This window comes from Dromaius novaehollandiae, chromosome 24, assembly GCF_036370855.1.
Source record: "Dromaius novaehollandiae isolate bDroNov1 chromosome 24, bDroNov1.hap1, whole genome shotgun sequence".
NCBI lineage: Eukaryota > Metazoa > Chordata > Aves > Casuariiformes > Dromaiidae > Dromaius > Dromaius novaehollandiae.
This window is the reverse complement of record NC_088121.1, coordinates 9,117,821-9,135,165: the sequence shown is the minus strand read 5'-3', so window position 1 is coordinate 9,135,165 and position 17,345 is coordinate 9,117,821. Positions and strand designations below refer to the sequence as shown.

The window sequence follows — 17,345 nt, the reverse complement described above, 5'->3', positions numbered from 1 at the left end:
CTGGCCCCACGCCGGCGGGTCTCGCGAGAGCGGCGCGGGGGCGGGGCGCGGGCCGCGGTGGGAGGGGACGGCGAAGATGGCGTCGGAGGGCGAGCTGGGCAGGAAGTGGGACCGGTGCCTGGCGGACGCCGCCGTCAAGCTGGGTAAGGCCGGGGGCGGCGCGGGGCGGCCGCGGGAGTCGCGGGCCGGGCGCTCTGGGGCAGGGGGGCGCCGCACGACAGGCCCCCGGCGCTCGGCCGGGCCTGGCGGGGAAGGGCCGCACCAGGCCCGGTTCCCCCCCCTCCCCGGGTCGTCGCCTCAGGGCCCGGCCCCGGCCGGCGGCGGGGGGGTCCCCGCGGCCCGGCGTCCCCTTGCGGCCCGGTGTCCCTGTGGCCTCTGGTCCCTTCGCAGCCCGGGAGGCAGCCGCGTCGCCTCGGGCCTGGCAAGGTGACCTTGGGCGCAGCCTCCCCCCAGGGCCGCCCCTGGGCTCCCCCCGGCCTTGCCGGCGCCGAGGCTCATTTTCCACCTCCGGTTAATCCCTGCTGAAGCTCTCTGAGGGCGCCGGCAGGCTCCGGCTTCCCCTTGTCCTGAGCGGCCTGGCCGGAGAGGCCCTACGAGGTCCTGCAGTGCCGCCAGGCAGGTCGGCTCAGTTGGATGAAGCTCCTTCTGCCAAGCCAGCCGCATCGCCGCGGGTGCGAGGGGCCTGTGCTTAGGAGGAGAAGCGCACGGCACGGTATGCTCTGCACCTCGGCATCTGCTACTTACTACAGCACGTGCAGTTTGACATTGAAACGCTTCCCCTCTGCTGCCCCAACCCTGCAGGCCGTTATGTGTTTTCTTTAAATATAAAAACACTTTTTCCCCCATTCCCCCATATTTCTGTGCCCTTAAAGTTAGGAACAGGCACATGTCTGTGGGATCAGTACCGCTGTTGTATGACAAGCCATATATAACATTTCATTAAAGCTGATAGAGTGACTATGGTTATGTGTGTGTGGTTCAGTGCTCTTCCAGTGATGGGCTGTCAAACTAACTAGAGGGAGGTTGTGGCTTTAAAGAATGTGCCTGCCCAACACGGATTTTAAATACAACATATAAAACAAGAAGTGAGCTATCTGACACGAAAGGTGTGGGTTCCATGTTGGTGCTGGAGTTTTTCTTGAAAGCATAAATAATATCTCAAAAATGTGAGTGTTTATTTTTTGCTGTAGTGGCTTTACGCTTGAAAGCTGGTGAGGAGCTCTGTGTTTTTGTTGCCCAATGCTTTTCCGAGCTGCTGAGGAGCTCTGTGTTTTGGTTGCTTAATACTTTTCCATTAGAAAAGATGTTTAATTATTTTGAGTAAACTGAAACTTCCATTGTTTATAACAGGCCTTTGAAAAGTGTCAAGTGCTCCAGAGCAGTGTTTTGTCTTATGAAATTCTATTCAGGTTTGTCTGACAAACATGTCCAGATATGTTTATGTTTCCATAGCATTGCTTGCTTTATCATAAAAAATTAAGTATGCCAGATTATAAACTAAAACTTGTTCCATGCTGCAGCTGTGCATGTAGGAATCCTGTACGTGGATAGCCTCTCCGGGGGGTTGCAAGAAATGGATTCAGACTTCAGTATGATGCAGCATGTCATTCCAGCAGGCCGTTCTTTTCCATTTGGTGTTCCCTTCCATCCTGCAGATTTCAGTCAAAATGCGATTAGATTTTCTGCGCTAAAACTCTAGACTGAGAATTGCTAGCGTTAGCTTCACGATGACTAGAGGTGTTGAGTAGAGATCTTGGTAAAATTCGGGTTCTTCAGTAGGCCGCATAAAAAGGGCACATGGGCTGCAGTTCTTAATTTGGGAACCATAGCGCTAGACCTAGCGTGGTGTCCTCGGACACATGTTTCACTTTGTGTGATAGCGTTTTTCTGCTTTGTTCAGTTACCGACCCAGTAACTGAAGCGTCTGTGATAACAACCTACTTCATGGTATTAACAGCAAAGGGCTTGAGTGTGAACTTTGAAAGCTGTAAGAGCCCAGGAGTTGCTTCTGCTCCAGCAATTAGTGACTGGAGATTATGATGGCCTTTAAATGTGAAATGAGCTGGTGGCTTAGCTATGGGGACTGCTAAACAAGTGCTGACACAAACTTTCTCAGACCGTCTCAGTGGAAATGGCTGTTTTCTTTGCAAGGACTTTAAAAACTGATGTGATTGTAATGACTGTTTTCATAATATTACTGTAATGTTTGGTGGAGTCTCTGATAAACAAGGACAGTTGTTGTCATAGAGAGAAAAAATGAACAAAATTCTTTACTTGAGATTTCTGTCCCTCGTTATGTGGGATGTAAAAGTTAACCAAATCCTTGGTAGGATTTGACTCCTTTGTCAGACTTTTCCTTTGGGTAGCCGTCGTTTCCTTCCTGCACGTTCCTTTACATCCTTCCTGAGCGTGATCGCGAGATACGTATTTCTAGCCAATGGCTGGGGAAGAGAAGCACTGTGAATAGCCTTGTGTTTTCCCATTTCAGATGTTACAAGTAAAGGAAGGCACTGAATTTCTGAAGCCTTGCATGCAGGATGGTTTCCTGGTGTCTGTCAGAACTGTAGGCACATAACTCCTATGAATTTATTTGAAGGATGGAGGGGCATGGGGGAGAGAAGAGTGAGAAGGGGAGGTAGCAGCTATTGGCATAACTCTAATAGCAATAATATATTTTTAAATGATAGCTGGGGGCTGTGCAGCCTGTCCTGTCTTGCATTAATTTGTCAGGGTTTTCGCTGCAGTTGTTTAAGCTGATTTATTTGTAATTGGCTATATAGCTTGTAATTATGCTGTATTGTTTTAGTTGGAAATCAAGTTCTTGGAAGGATTGCCACTAAAATGTTCGAGATATGTATATGTCTTGTGTTACATATTTTTTAAGTGCAATATTATATTTTTGACTTTTTGCTCATTCCCTGTGCACACACATCTTGTAACATCTTTTTTTCCCCCCTGTTACTTCAAAACAGAATACACTGTCAAATCTTGATAAGACAGTATTTCATTTAAAAGAGCAAATGATACTGTAAGCCTTTAAGTATGCCTGCACAAGACTTTGAAACATAGTTAAATGCAGTTTAGGTGCTAACCCCCTTTTATTAGGGATGACATAGTTTATTTATTTGTTTTTGTTAATGATGAGGATGCGTCTGGGTAGGTCAAATTATTTTTTTTTCTTCCCTTTCCCTTTCTAAACCTAGTTGTAACCACAGTGGGAAGGTTTTGTGTGTAGTCCGTTGGTTTGTGCTTTCGTGGCTGACCAAGCTGTTTCTCTGATGGGCGATCTGGATCGTGCTGACTCCAGCTGTGCGCAGTTTTCAAGGCTGTTCACCTGTGCAGTCACCAATATGATTTAACTTTCCATTCTCTCTCTCCTCCTGAGACTGATTTTCTTACTCATCAGAAAGTTTACTTGTTTCATGTGTGGGGAAAGAGAATCCAGCTCCAGTGGCTTTCTTCTCAAATTGCAAAGTTTTAAGCCTCTATGTCCTCTCTAGCTATCCCAACCACTTCTTTATTACTCTTCTTATCAGTAGAGGTCTGTGGAGAAAAGATACGTAAGTAAATAGTATTGTGGTCATCTTCCATCCCACTGGCTTTCAACCCTGGACCTCAGATCTGCTCTTTGGAAGACAGTTAACTCATGAAAGACTGACAGAGTTGCTTTCCTTTGAGGGCCTGTAATTTTGGATGAATGACCCTTATATGCTGTTCCCAGGGAACAATGAGGCAGTAAAGACTGCGTGTGTGTCTTGTATTGAAACTATTGTACTTTTAAATGACTTCAATGCTGTGATTTACCTGCTACTAACAGGTAATCCTGGGAAAGCTGTTTGCTTCTCATTTTTTATGTTAAGTTGCCAGGTCCAAGTTCGTTATTTGCAGGTGGCGCAAATGTTTTGATGCATGTCTGTCTCTAACCAAAATTCAGCCTGGAGGCTTGTAAATAACCCACTGTAGTAATGTTCATTTTCCTCTAATCCTGTTTTGACATCTGAAAATAAAACTCTCCCAGTTCCCTTTTAATAGGAACTTTATTTAAGAGAAAGAGGCCACTTTACATTCTACTACAGTTTTTACATGATTTCTTCTGGCTTGTGTTCTCTTGCCTGCTTGAAGAGCTGTTTTTGTTAATCGCAAGGGTGAACATGTACTGTTTGTGTCATTCCTCAAGCTGAATTTTTCAGAAAGATTCATTGTATGGATTTCAACATCAGTATTTTTAAATAATGCTTTACATGGTTATGAATAGGATAAAGTCAGTCTATATAATGATAAAAATTGATTACACTTTCTGAAAACTGGATTAGACTTTTTCTAGATATACAAAAATGCTGAGATTCCTGTTCTAAAGTGGGTTTTTTTGCCTGCCTATCATAATGTGGCTAACTAAGCTACAAGGACAAAAGACGTACTTGATTTGGAATTTTGTTTTTAATAATGGAGAACAGGAATATTATGCAAGCACACAACTGCATTATTATTTGGACTTCACTTGTAATCCTAAATTATTTTTCTCTGTTGTGCAGGAGAGGATCCAATTCTACTAGTTGTATGTTGTAGCAGACAAATTAATGTAAATACTAACTGCTTACAGCTCACTTGGGCTGTGTGGGAGGCAATGCAGCCAACAAAAAGATGGCTCATTTTGAAGAGCTGGACAAGCACTGTTTGAAGAATAGGCTTTTAGTCAAAAGTCTAATAGCAATATTTAATTACGTTGTTAGCAGAACTCTGAATACATTGCCCACCTAAATATTAGGCGATTATTATCTCCTTTTGGAAAAAAGACAAAAAGTCTTTTCTTGTGGAGAGGCTCTCTTTATGAATCTAGTTCTCTGTTCCCCTAACTGCACTGTCTCCTGGTGCTCTTCCTAGACGAGGACTTTGCTTCAAATTTCAGAGCTTACCTCTTCAAAAGCAGCTTTACTGTTCTGAGGAAGGACTTAAAAAGAGATGGAGCAGCTCTCTGAGCTGGTGTTTGACAGACCATCTGACCGAGTTGGGAAACTCTGCCCTCCCGAAAGGAACCGGATTGACCAGCCAGCCCAAGCTGTGAGCGACGGTGGGGGAAGTCCTGCTTGTCCCTTGCTCCAGACTGCTGTTGGCATCGTGCTGCAGTACTTCTGCACAAGACAACCTGACAGAAAAACTGTGACACCTGTGTGATAGTGCAGCCATTTGAAAACCCTAGACTGAATAAGGTCTGCTCTGCTGGAAATGAATCCAAAAGGCACTGACTGTCTTGTCCTCTACATCAGTGCTTTGATAAGACACCAGCTGTGCCTTCTTTGGGAGTTGCCATGTGGTGACACTGTCCAGGGGAGGGGGACTTCACTCACTTTTTTTAGTCCATGAGACATGACAGCAGTAGGTAGGAACACCTCCCACCTCTTTGGCCTTTGGTACACTGGATTTAGTTCAGTGAGAAAATTCTGAGGAACCTCAGGGCTGCTGGTGTGTCCTTGCTAGCAATAAACTGATAGCGAGAGATTTGAGGAGGAGTTGGGCTTTTTTCTGTGGCATTTCTGCTAGTGAGATGCCACTGTAAGACTTCTTGCTCTAAATTGTCCCTGTTTCTTAGCTGGGCCAGTAGACGTCAGTAATGGTCAACCTACGTTGGAGGGAGGTGGAGAAGCGTGATTGCCAACCCTCATAGCTGTGCTTGCAAAAGCCCTAAACGTGAATGCATGTACTTCAGCAAAACTTTTCTTTTTTGCAGTATTATTGTTGTTGTTAGTGGCGTCATTTTACTACAGTAAGACAAGGCAGAGTTTTCTGTCGGAGTTGTATTGTCCATATTATGGGTGTCTTGCTGGTCTGGTATATATGTGCTTCTAACGCAAGTTCAACTCTGATTTTGTCAGAAAGCTTGATGCACTATTGATATCCTTTGTTGTGCTGGCCTATATACTTTAAGAGCAGCTTTCTCTTTTCCCCTTCCCCTTTTAAAAGCGGGAGGAAAGGCATGTGTTCATACCACTGTGGGTATGAACCGTTCCTGGCTGGGCTATGAGACTCTTATCGCTGTGGCTGCTTAGGAGGTCGTGGGCTAAGGCTGATACTTCCAGCTGCTATGTGTCCATGTGTGAAGGTCCTGATGTTTATCTAAGGTTAGCCTTTGGATAGTGGTTGAACTGCAGGAGTGCTTGGGGGTGAACGTGCCCTCTGAAAGCCTGTCAAGATTTTTACGTTGTATTGGAATTTGGGTACTTTTATTTTGTCATTCCAAGCATTTGGTGTTGCTACAGTCAAATGCAAGAACAAAACAAAACGCACTTTTTTTCCTATTACTTCCTAGATTGCTTGGTATATAGTTTCACTGTGTTTTCTTCTAGTGTCCTTGCTCATTTTTCTTTCTGCTATGTAAACAATCCACGCAACAGGGGAGATGAGAAAGCAAGCTTCAAAGTTGGTGTTTGAAGAAAATCTGATTCCTGCCACAAAAGACATAGCTAAGAGCCTGCTTAAAATTAGTTGTCTCAGTAAATAAGTGATCGCATGGTCTCAGATTTCAAACTGATGCTAGGTGCTGTTCTGTAAAGCTTCTGGTATAAGAAAAAGGCTCTTTTCCCCGTTTTTGCAGAATAATTATGTATCTTGTCAAAGTGGGCTTTTTCTGTTTTTTTTTTGGGGGGGGTGGGAGACGGGAGAAACACTATGACAAGAGAAAGTGGAGAGTTAGAAAATGAGTTGTCCGAGTTTTTCATTTATTTCTTTTTAAGATCTTCAGTTTTCTTTAGTGCTTCTTTACGTCAAACAAGTTCTAGTGCTGTACTGAGCAGATGCTCACTTGAAACCTGCAGTGTGTCAGGCCTGTGGATGAGAACTGCTGTTAAATCTTGAAGCTGTTGCTTTCACTGTCCTGAAAGTCAAACTAAATTACTGAGCTATTGCAGGATTTCTTGCTGCTAATGGAAGCTGTCTTTCTAGCTGAGAAGAAACTGTCTCTGTCCTAACTAGTCAAGGACTAGATGGCTAAAGGCCTATTTCAGAGAGTCTAGTCCATACAGAGTGGTTGTGACTTTCTTAGAACTAAGAAACCATCTTCCAGGAGCTGCTACTTCATTTTATTTTAATATTTTATTTCATTTAAATGTAAAATAACAGAATATGAAGGAAGGGAGGCTAAAGTTCTGTGTTTTGTATTTGTGTGTAAGGAACAGGAGAGGAGAGTTGTCTGTTGACGAAAAGAAAACTGTTAAGTAATGGGAAAGCTTCCAACTGCCATAGTAACAGCAACACCTCTGCCAAATGCCAGTGAGACTATTTTAATCCTTCTGCGTTAAGTTTCAGACTACTGAAGACAAGTATATCTAGGTGTGGCTGTCTTGATAGCTGCTTCAGCCTGTAGCCTAGGAAAGAATCGCATAGTATCTCTGTCGGAGGGACTGTTGGTTAAACTTACAGAAAAAGCTTTTCCCAGATGGTCTGCTGGGGCAGGAGTCCATCTTGGAGATTTGTGTTTCTTTGAGACACTTTTATGATGTCCTGTTGGGTGTATGGCGTGTGCTCGTCTGTGCGTTAGATTGATTCGGGGTACCATGGCATTTTTCTTGGAAGGTGTATGAGCCAGAGAAGTAGGAAGAAAAAAATTCTGAGACTGGGCTCTCTGCCTAATGCCAGTTCCTCCTGGTTCTCTTGGTACCTAAGTGGCCAGGAGCGCTTGTTGGGGAGCAGGAGTAACGTGCCCACAGAACCATCCTGTTGACAATGACTGTAAATGAGCTTAAGCTGATCTGATAGAGGTAGGGTGGAAGAGGCTGTTTTTCTAGTTAAGCGTTTTAAACTGTCAGAGAAGGTGAAAAATGTGTTGTACTCTTTCCTGTGGCCTTTTCCTCCAAAGAGGTTGTCATGCAAGAAAGGGAGGGAGGCTGTGCCCAGCACGGATCAAGCCCTTAGCTCTTCCATGTTCGTTTGTTTTTATTGTAAGATAAACCTTTCATGTTTTATTGTTATGAAGTTAAAGCCTGGCCTAGAGGTGCTGCTCTTTAGTGGAAACAGCTGCAGACTGAGTGTCCCTTGGTCAGGTGGGAGGCTCTTTGAAGCAACATGTTGCCTCTTTAAAAGGAAATGGAGCATGTGAGAACTTAAACCTGTAAAACTCATCAGCAGCTCTGCCATTGTTTATCTCTTGTGTAACTTTATATAGAATTAAAGTGAAATGCATTACTTTGTTTCCAAGAAAAGATGGTTTAGCTCCTCCTTGGTCTTGGAGATGCAGGAAATGACCACGCAACCTCACATACTTCCTAGTGGAATGGAGATGAGTGACAAACTATCCACAGAAATAGCTGCTTAGCCAGGCAGGGTAAGAAATTAAATGTAGCTAAGGCTTCTGGTTTTAAGTTAAAACCAACACCAACTGTTCACGCCAATTAGAAAAGAGCAAATGTCTATGCACTGGCTTGCCTGAGTGGGGAGATCTGAGCATTTCTTGTTGAAAGGGATGTTTTGATAAGCAGCAGTTTTCAGCATAGTTTCTAACCTGTTCTCCAGTAGGAAGTGGGATGAACCTAACTGACTTTGGGATCAAGGAAGGGAAGAAGGCTTTGTTTTCCAAGTTGCCTTCTTGTATAGAAAACACAAAACATTAGCTGTCAGATCTCCTCTTCTATTTCCCTGTAGCTTTTCATTAACATAGAGCAAGGTCCCAGATCTCTTACCATCATCTTTCTAAACTAATCTGCCACCATACTCCTCTTTCTGTTGGAGTAGGGTGGGTGATGGCCTCTAAAACTGGCACCATGTTTTTTTTGTAGGAAGCAGTTAAAAATAAAAATCCTTTTTCTAGAACCAGGCTTATCACTTCAGAATTTTTTAATTGAATGCACTCCAATAACTGTAGTGCCACGGTCACCTGTAGTGATTGCGGTGCTTAAACAAATGTGGCAGGAAAAAGACTTAGAAAAAAAAATCCTTCTGTCTTAAAGTCAGTCATGCGAGACCATGCTTAACAATGGTGCTGGGCATTAACGTGGGGGAAGACCTGGGTTTTGTTTTAGGCCTTGTATGGATTTGCAGTTGGCAGAAATAATATATTTTTCACATCAAGTGTGTTCTGTAGCATCCCTGATGGTCAGCAAAAAGTGGTATTGATGGCATCTGTGTGGTGCCCTTGCAAATGGGGGTGTAGAGAATACAAAATAATGCTTTCTAGATGTAGATAGCAAGGTAGCTGCTGTATTAACTGTAGCGGCTTCCTTAGCACAACCTGTTTTTAAGACAAAAAAGTAACCAGTTTACCACGCTGGCAAGTAGGCCTGTGGGTTTGACTGGTAGCATGGAAAGTGTGGCGACATTAGCAATTGCTTGCGCTCTGCATCTAGATGATGCACAATTTGTCATCTTGTAAATCATTTCTCATCGATTAGCTAAACTGTTTGGATTGGCAGAGGGAATCCTTTCTTGGAAAGGAAGCGCAGAGCAGTATCGCTCCCTGCATGACGGGCCGCTGCAACCGGATGGTTCAAACAACGCCTGGTGCTGTCTGAGCTGAAAGTAATTACCTCCAAAAGTCATACTTGGACCTGAAGTACAACAGACCAAAACAAAAAGGCAGCGTAACTACATATTGTCGAAGACTGTCAGAGGGAGCCAGGTCAGAGGGCCAAACAGTTGTCCGTTGGATGAATTCTTGAAGATAGTAATTATCCTTAATAGCATAAACATTTGGCTTGAGCCAACACCAGCTGCGTTATAGCAAGGTACAGAAGGAAGGCCCTACTTGGGGAGGGGGAGAGCAGGCATTAGCGTGGATGAACTACTGCTCTTAGTAATCTGTGATGTCTCTTCCACACTGAACGTAAATGCTGGGCAGTGGTGCGGGATGAGTAGAGTTAGCTGTTTGTAAAAGAGTCTCTAAGTATTGTATCTCTTACTGCCCGAAATGCAGAAGAGGCTTGGAGCTCTGACCGGACATCTGAAGAACTGGGACTTTCCTTAGCTGTGCAAATGATTACAGTGAAAGCCCGACCTTCTGCGAAACGCCCAGTTTCTAGGATGTCTGGGGGAGTTGTGTCAGGACCGCTTGGCAGGCGGGCAAAGTTCTTCCCTGCGATTGCGTGTTTTGCAAGCCTACTCTAAAGCTGTAATGACCTGGTAAAGTAGTTACCTCTATCGCAACTGGATCTAATGAAAATATGCAATAAAATAAGCAGAGTTGCTTTTGAAAACTCTTTTCTCCAGTTCTCAGTAAATACTGATAGTGAAGTCAACTGGAGAGTAAATATCAGGGTTTTTATTTAGACAGTCATCTCTGTTCTAATATTCAAGGGTTTTTATCAATGAAAAGCAGAGGGTGCTTAAGTAATTTACTAGGTAGTACAGTGAGTGTTGTTTCAGTAATCTGTGCTTCAATAGGAGCTACTGTTGGTGTACTTTTTGCAAGGAAAAATGTTTAAAGAGCAAAAGGAAACTAAAAAAAGATTACTTCTGCAGGCCAAGAGGGTATAGGATTCTTTGGCATTGTTCTGGACTTGACCCACTTAGTAACGCATTCAACAGGAGCTTAAAAAAGGATTGCATGCTTTTAGGACTACTTTAAAAAGAAGTTTTTTAATTAGTAAAACTCAGTACATGTCGGTTAGATTTCATGCATTGAAATGAGAGAATTCAAACCCATAACGGGACGGGGTTTTTATTTTTTTTTTTGCAAAATAAACCTGAAACCGTTAATGTTTTTAGGGAGCATCGGTATGGCTTTTTTAACTGTTGTCTTTAATGGATATAACTGAAGATAGAATTTATCCACTAAACTCAAATTTTTCGCTGTTATATTTGTTGGGTTTTGAGAAGAATTTTGCAGACTTGCCTAATGCTTACAAGAAATCATAAGTGCACCTTCCAAAGAAAGCAAAAATTATTTTTAAATATGCCAACTAAGTTCTTTAATGGTGCTGGATAAATTTTTGAACTGCTGCAATTATGTCTATATATAGTATAAGGATGTGAAAAGTCATTCATTCCTAATGTGTTTGAATATGCTCCATAATGAATGTTGTGGATGTGAAAGATAAGCAGCCTGGAGCTTTCTTTTGCAAGGTATAGAGTAACACAAAGCATCAAAGTTTTGCTGCCCTCCAGACACACATTGAAGTAGTTAACGTAGTGAGATAAATGAAATACAATAAGATATTCATCTGCAAAATCTAAAGCTCAAGGACACAATAAGTTTTCGTTTAAGTGTTTCTCATTTACCGACAATGAGCCAAATAAATCTTGCTTCCACGTTGTAGATGGTGAAAGAAATTCAGTAACTTTCCCTGGGATGAGGATTTAGTTTGTTTCCCAAATCTTTCCAATTATAATGTTCTTGAATGGATAGGGATTCACATCTGAATTAGCTGCTTAAATTTATTTAAGAAAATAAGAATTCTTTTTTTTTTTCCAAGAATACTTTTATTTTTTAAGAATACTTTTTTTTGGGGGGGGGGGGTGCCGAAATACCATCTATTATGGTATTTCTGAGCCAGAACAAAGAATTAATGAAAAGAACTAAATTATTTTCCATTGCTATGCATTATCTTAGTCCTCACTTCCTGCGTTTCTTCCTACAGGTGCTGGATTTGGATTAGGAATTGTTTTCTCAGTCATCTTCTTCAAAAGTAAGTGTATTGTGCTAGCATTGACTGCCTGGTTTCCTAACTTGTCTGTTGTGGCTGTACTTTAAAACCAAGAAATCTTTGAGGCATGTAAAACTTAATCAGTGTGTTAGACCAACTCCTTCATTATTGCTCATTTCTTTTCAGTTGAAATGCAGTTATCTAAACTTCTAGCTGTTGTGTAACAAGGTTATTATATGTGGCATCTCTCTGAATTCCTACTGTGCTCAACTCAAGTTTTGGAATTGAAGAAAACCCTGAGCCAAATTACTAGAGCCATGTGTCTAGACATCATCTTATGCCAGTCTTGCTGGAGTTTTAAAGCTAATCTCGGGGGGGGGGGGGGTTTAAATTATGCTTTGTTAACAGAATATTTTCAGTAATATCTTGAGTTCAGAGTTTGCTCTCTGATTCTAAATATGATATCGCTTACTCTTGTTTTTCTGAAGTGGATTTCTTGTTTTTGTGGATTTTGTGGGGGTTTTGTTTGTTTTTCTTTTGCTTTTGTTTGTTTGGGTTTTTTTAGATGATAGGACCCATAGAATTTAGATGCCTAATGTGCATCTCCATAGTCATTTATTCCTTCTAGGCATTTGTTTGACAAGACTATCATTGTAACATGAAATGAAGAGCTTTTTCTGAATTTTGTTTTTCCCCTCTGCTTACCTTCCCCACAGGAAAGACATGGCCTATTGCTTTTGGGTCAGGGATGGGGTTAGGAATGGCTTATTCCAATTGTCAACATGACTTCCAGTCTCCGTATCTTCTCCATGGCAAATTTGTAAAAGTAAGTACCGGTACTAGTTACTACTAATTAATAACTAATTATTAGCATTAGATGGTACATCTAGACACCGTTTAAATGGATATTCCTGTCCCTTTCCCCAAAAGTACCAGTTGGAAGAAACTTGTGTTCCCCTGCTCTTAAGGTATTTTGATTATCTGGTGCATAGGATTAGCTTAGCAGATCCTGCGGGTAGGTTTTCCCACAACTCGTAAACATGTCTAATAAAATACGTATTAGAAAAGCTGAAAAAATAAGTTCAGAGTAACATTCTGTCTTCAGTCTTGGAAAGGGACCAGCTAGGAAGAAACTGTAAGTCATGTCAGGCATGTGTTTCAGTGGATCTGCCTGTAGAAGCAAGGCTTTAATCTTTTGTGGGTTTTTTTGCAACATGAAAACTCTAATCATTCTGAAGTTTTGTGGCTTGTTTGGCTGGATAGTCATGTAATAGTCTGAAGAAGTTGTATGCTTTTAAGAGTATTGAAGAGGATTGTTTAAATGACTTCTGAATGTTATCGTCACTGATGCTGAGATAAAATATTTAAAAACAGATTGATTAGCAGGAACCATCTGCATGCTTACAGACTACCTATAATGACTTAGAGTGCACCAAGTCTACAAATTAACACCGTTAATAGTCCCTTTATTTCTTCATATGTAGAAGTTGGGACCGTTCTTGTGCTAATTTATTGTTGTGGCATATAGAAAAATTGGGTGTTTTGAACCTGCGAAGCCACGTACTGCTAAAAGCATTCGGTGATACCACTGGAGAGAAATCCACCAGCACGTATTTACAGTTAATTTATTACTTTAGAAAGTACGGAGGTAAAATGTTCTGCCAGAAGCTTCTCATGGCAAGTAAGAAGAATGCAAAAGTTGATCGTATATCTCTCTTCGGCCTAATAAAAGGGGCTTGAAGATATTTTTAGTCTTTTTCTGGATGCAGCTAGAGGTGAAAGTTAAGACTAGTCCTCCTCAGATTTATTGGCAGATTGGCTTTTGCCAGCCCTCTGCAGCCTTACCAGGCATACCTGTTTGAGAAGTCTCTCCAGCTGACTAAACAACTGCAAACACTATCAAGACTCTTGAACTACTTCTCCAAAATAAAATACTTTGGACAGCAGTACAAAGTAACTGGGTCTTTTATCCAGCTGATACAGCATTCCCAGCTGCATCCCAGTGATGTTCTAGAACCAGAAGTCTGTGCATGACTCCTCTGGCCAGATTCGTTAACATGAAAAATGCATTAGCTTTCTGCTTCTTTCTCCAAGTATTCTTCCAGCTTAGGTCCTCAAAAAGAAACTGGAGTGAAATGTCTATGATTTTACATGAGTGGGAAATGTCTTGTTCACATGTCCTGAAAAACCAGCATTCACTGAAAGATGCTTTTTCCTTGGGATGCTGGGCAACAGCAAGTCGACTTTCGGGTCAGCCTGGTAGGGGTTTTTATTTGGATTAAGGACTAATCTGTGCTCTGGAGCAAGGGTGGTCCTGCGATGCATGAGGTAATTGAAAGGACACTTCCCAGAAGAAGCACAGCTGCCTGCATGGCACAAGACTAGACAAATAGTTTCCAGCACACTGTCTCCACTAGCTTTCTCTGGCACAAAGAGGCTGAACATGCAGAGAGAGGGAAGAGGCAGAGGAAGCCATCTAATGGTTAATATCATTAATTCTCTCCAAAATGTAGTGTCATGGATAATGGCTCCAGGGTTATTACATGAAAATTATTTCATTTCTGGTGGTTACGAGTGTTGGAAAATATTGTTGCATTATCACTCATCTGTTTTTTCCTAGCAAATACTGTTGTAACAAAACTCTTTAGGAGTTCCTTTACAAAGCTGGGTTTTTGTTCAAATGCTAACTTGTCAAAATGCAAGAGTCTGCAAGACAGATCAGCTGTATTACAAGAGAGAAATGGAACATGGATTGACTTGAACGGAAGTTATTTCTAGTTTTCTGAAGCTGTCAAGTTCATAGTATCCTAGGATAATTGAGATTGGAAGGACTTCAGGAGGTCATCTAGCCCAACCTCAAACCACAGTCCACTCTGAAGTCAGATGAGGTTACGCAGGGCTTTATCCAGTCTGGAGTCTTGATTCTTCAGAATCAAGTTCTTGATTCAGAATCCTGAGTGAGGATGAGACAGGACAGAGGACCCTCATGGTACCACATAAACAGGAGATTATAAAGTGACTTCGCACCCGTTCTGGGTGTAACTATCACCACACTGCCCATTCTCTGGATTATTAAATTGATGGTAGAACACTGACACCAGTAGAAGAGGCCGTTCATCTGGAGCCAGCGACTACTTAAAATGCAGTAAAACTCGAATCAGTAGTCATAAGGTTCTGAGGGCTCTTTAAGTCAGATCGAATGAATTTCCCTGTGACTTCAGCTGAAGTTAGAATTTGCATCCAGCAGTAATTCCTAGGCTTAAAATTGTATGGCTGAAAATTAGGTTGCCTCACAAAATGCTAAGTATCACTTTCCAGATATTTAGCCTGTAGTATTTATCACCAAAAAAAGCTATACTCTTGTAGCAATGCGAATTATATTGCTTTGCAGCAATACGAGGAGAAGTTCATCACTTGGAGCCTTTCCTTCTGCCCTTTGTGGAAGCGATTTCTATCTGATAGTGCAGACTGTGAACAGTTAACTTGAAAGCACAATGATTTGGGGGGGTTTTGAAGTACCCAGTTTATCAGAGTGGAGGCTTATGTGCATGAAAACATGGCATGTTTCCTGTAGGAAAATAGCTGCTTAACTTCTCCATCCTCAACTCCTCAGCCTAGCCAAGGACAAAAATGTTAGCCTACCTTCTGGAAATATTACGAGGCTAAGTGGCTTGCTTTGCATCGTACAGCGCCTTCCATGTAAGGAACCCAAATGGCTTTTTAATAATATAAGCCTTTTTGCTTTACAGGAACAGTGACTAATGGCTAAGACTATCCCAGTGGGAAGGAAGGAGAAGTCAATGATTATTCCTCAGGAATACTGAAGTGCCCCTGGAATAAGCCAACATTCTTCAGTAACGATCACCAGTAACTCTTTATACGCCAACAAACTGTTTCTGTACATGAGACAAAGTTCTGTTCCTTGTTTTGTATCTTGTGTCTGGAAAGTGCAAGGAAGAGCTCTTCTGGGAAATAAATAAAACAAAAATGGCCTTCTCTGGTGTGTTGACTTTGTATGTGAGTGAGAGCGAGAGAATGCAAGGAGAGGACTTCATTTTGAATACCTAGCAGCTGTGACCACCTGGGTAAAGCCACTGTGAAAGTTCTTCAGAAAAGACAGCCGTCGAATGTTCCTCTCCACTCTTGAAAGGCAACCCCCATCAAATATACAGTTCAAAGAAGCATTCCCACCTCATAAATCAGCCGCTAGACCCCCGCTGCTGGTGCCGGTGTTTGGAGAGGAATATAAATACTCCTATGTCCTGTTTGTTCAGTTGCCCTTTAGAACTGGAATTTTGTCCTCTCCAAAGAGGCATAATAGAAAAGGGCAAATCCAAACTGTGTGACTAACGCAGCTAGCTGCTGTCTTTTGAAGCTTTGAGTCATGGAGTGAACGAAGTTTGAAACTTTCCTGGTACAGTGGGCTAATTAAACAGATGCACAGGTCGTCTGGCTCAGAGCCTACATTTTAGGTTGATTGTTTTTTCATCCCTCTTCTGTGGGAGAACGTTTAGATTTCAGTGTCTGGGAACGGGTCACAAATATTTAAAGCTATTTATTGCCTTGGCAAGTCACTGATCCAAATACTCCCTTGTACTTTACGTTTACCCCAGTCCTTGTAATTATTTGTTGGCATGTGGCCTACTGCTCTTCTCCTGACTTGAGAGGTCTCCTTCACCACTTCTTTACTTGGCACATTTTTGTGGCGGTCGAGATGATTCTTAAGGACTTCTCTTATTCCTTCCAGCTAAGATGCTTGCTGCATGTTGTCCGTGGAGCACACGCTGCAAATACAGGTCTGCTAAGACAGAAGGAGAGCGTTGGAGGTTGATACTGAGCTTTCCCTTATTTAAAGCCTGTTCTGCTCCATGGTGAGCACAGGCAGATGGAAGAATGACAACAAATTCCTCTCCAGAAAGGGGAGACAATGGAAAGCAAGTTGCACAATGTTTGTTTTTTAAACCATGCCAGAAAAGGAAGGGGGTGGACTGAGGGGCAGTCTTTCGAGTTTAGAGAGCTTGAGAAACTCCTCATCTGACTGAGCAGCGGGACTGGGGTTTGGTCTGGGTGCTCCAGGAGTCCTGCACCCCCACCGCCCCTAGGGCACTTGCATGTATGGATCCCGCACGCTGAAGAGACATGTTGAGCTGTGCCCAGAGTCAACAGAAGCTGGAGAGGTAGCCTAGAGCAGTGGACTTGTGAAACAAAATAGCTTTAATGCCAGAGCAGCATTAAAGACTGTCAAAGCGTGATACCATCCAGAACCGTTGCTTGAGCATGTCCTTGTTTTTCCACCTCCTCCCTTGCCGGACTGCATTCATCAGTCAGGTCAAAACAGCTTATTGGAAACAGGATCTCTTTCTTTCTTCCCAATTTTGAATCATTTTATCTGGCCCCAATTTTTAATTTGAACTATGTACTTTGGAGCCATAGCTCCTCTGTGGTTTGGAAAGTGTTTTTATTGAGTTCTGTGTGTGTGCTGCAACGCTAGCTGTCTGGGAAGCCAGTGGATCCAGCTGGAGAGAAGAGCAACAACCTGGGCAAGAAACTGGAGATTAAAGCAAAAGTGGTTGTGGCGCTCTGAGTATAATCACTCTCAACGTGCAGAAAAAGCGTTAGTGCTTTGTGCTTTGGCCCATCACGATGGGTGCCCCTTTCATTTAGTGTCCCTGGTAATTATAAAATCAAATGAGTTGTCCCTCTCTGGTGTGCTCTGCTTTAGTTCAAATAGGACTTACCAGAGTTAGTTCTTACTTAGTCTGATCTGCTGTGGGCTGT

At 42.5% G+C, this 17,345-nt stretch overlaps 1 protein-coding gene across 1 annotated transcript; it reads left to right on the top strand.

Moving 5' to 3' along the window:
• MICOS10 (mitochondrial contact site and cristae organizing system subunit 10) lies at nucleotides 1–15,563 on the top strand. Its single transcript, XM_064497111.1, has 4 exons — nucleotides 1–143; nucleotides 11,562–11,609; nucleotides 12,284–12,393; nucleotides 15,317–15,563. The coding sequence occupies exons 1-4, from the start codon at nucleotides 77–79 to the stop codon at nucleotides 15,323–15,325; spliced, it is 234 nt and encodes a 77-aa protein (XP_064353181.1). The 5' UTR covers nucleotides 1–76; the 3' UTR covers nucleotides 15,326–15,563.
• Nucleotides 15,564–17,345: the final 1,782 nt, after the last annotated feature.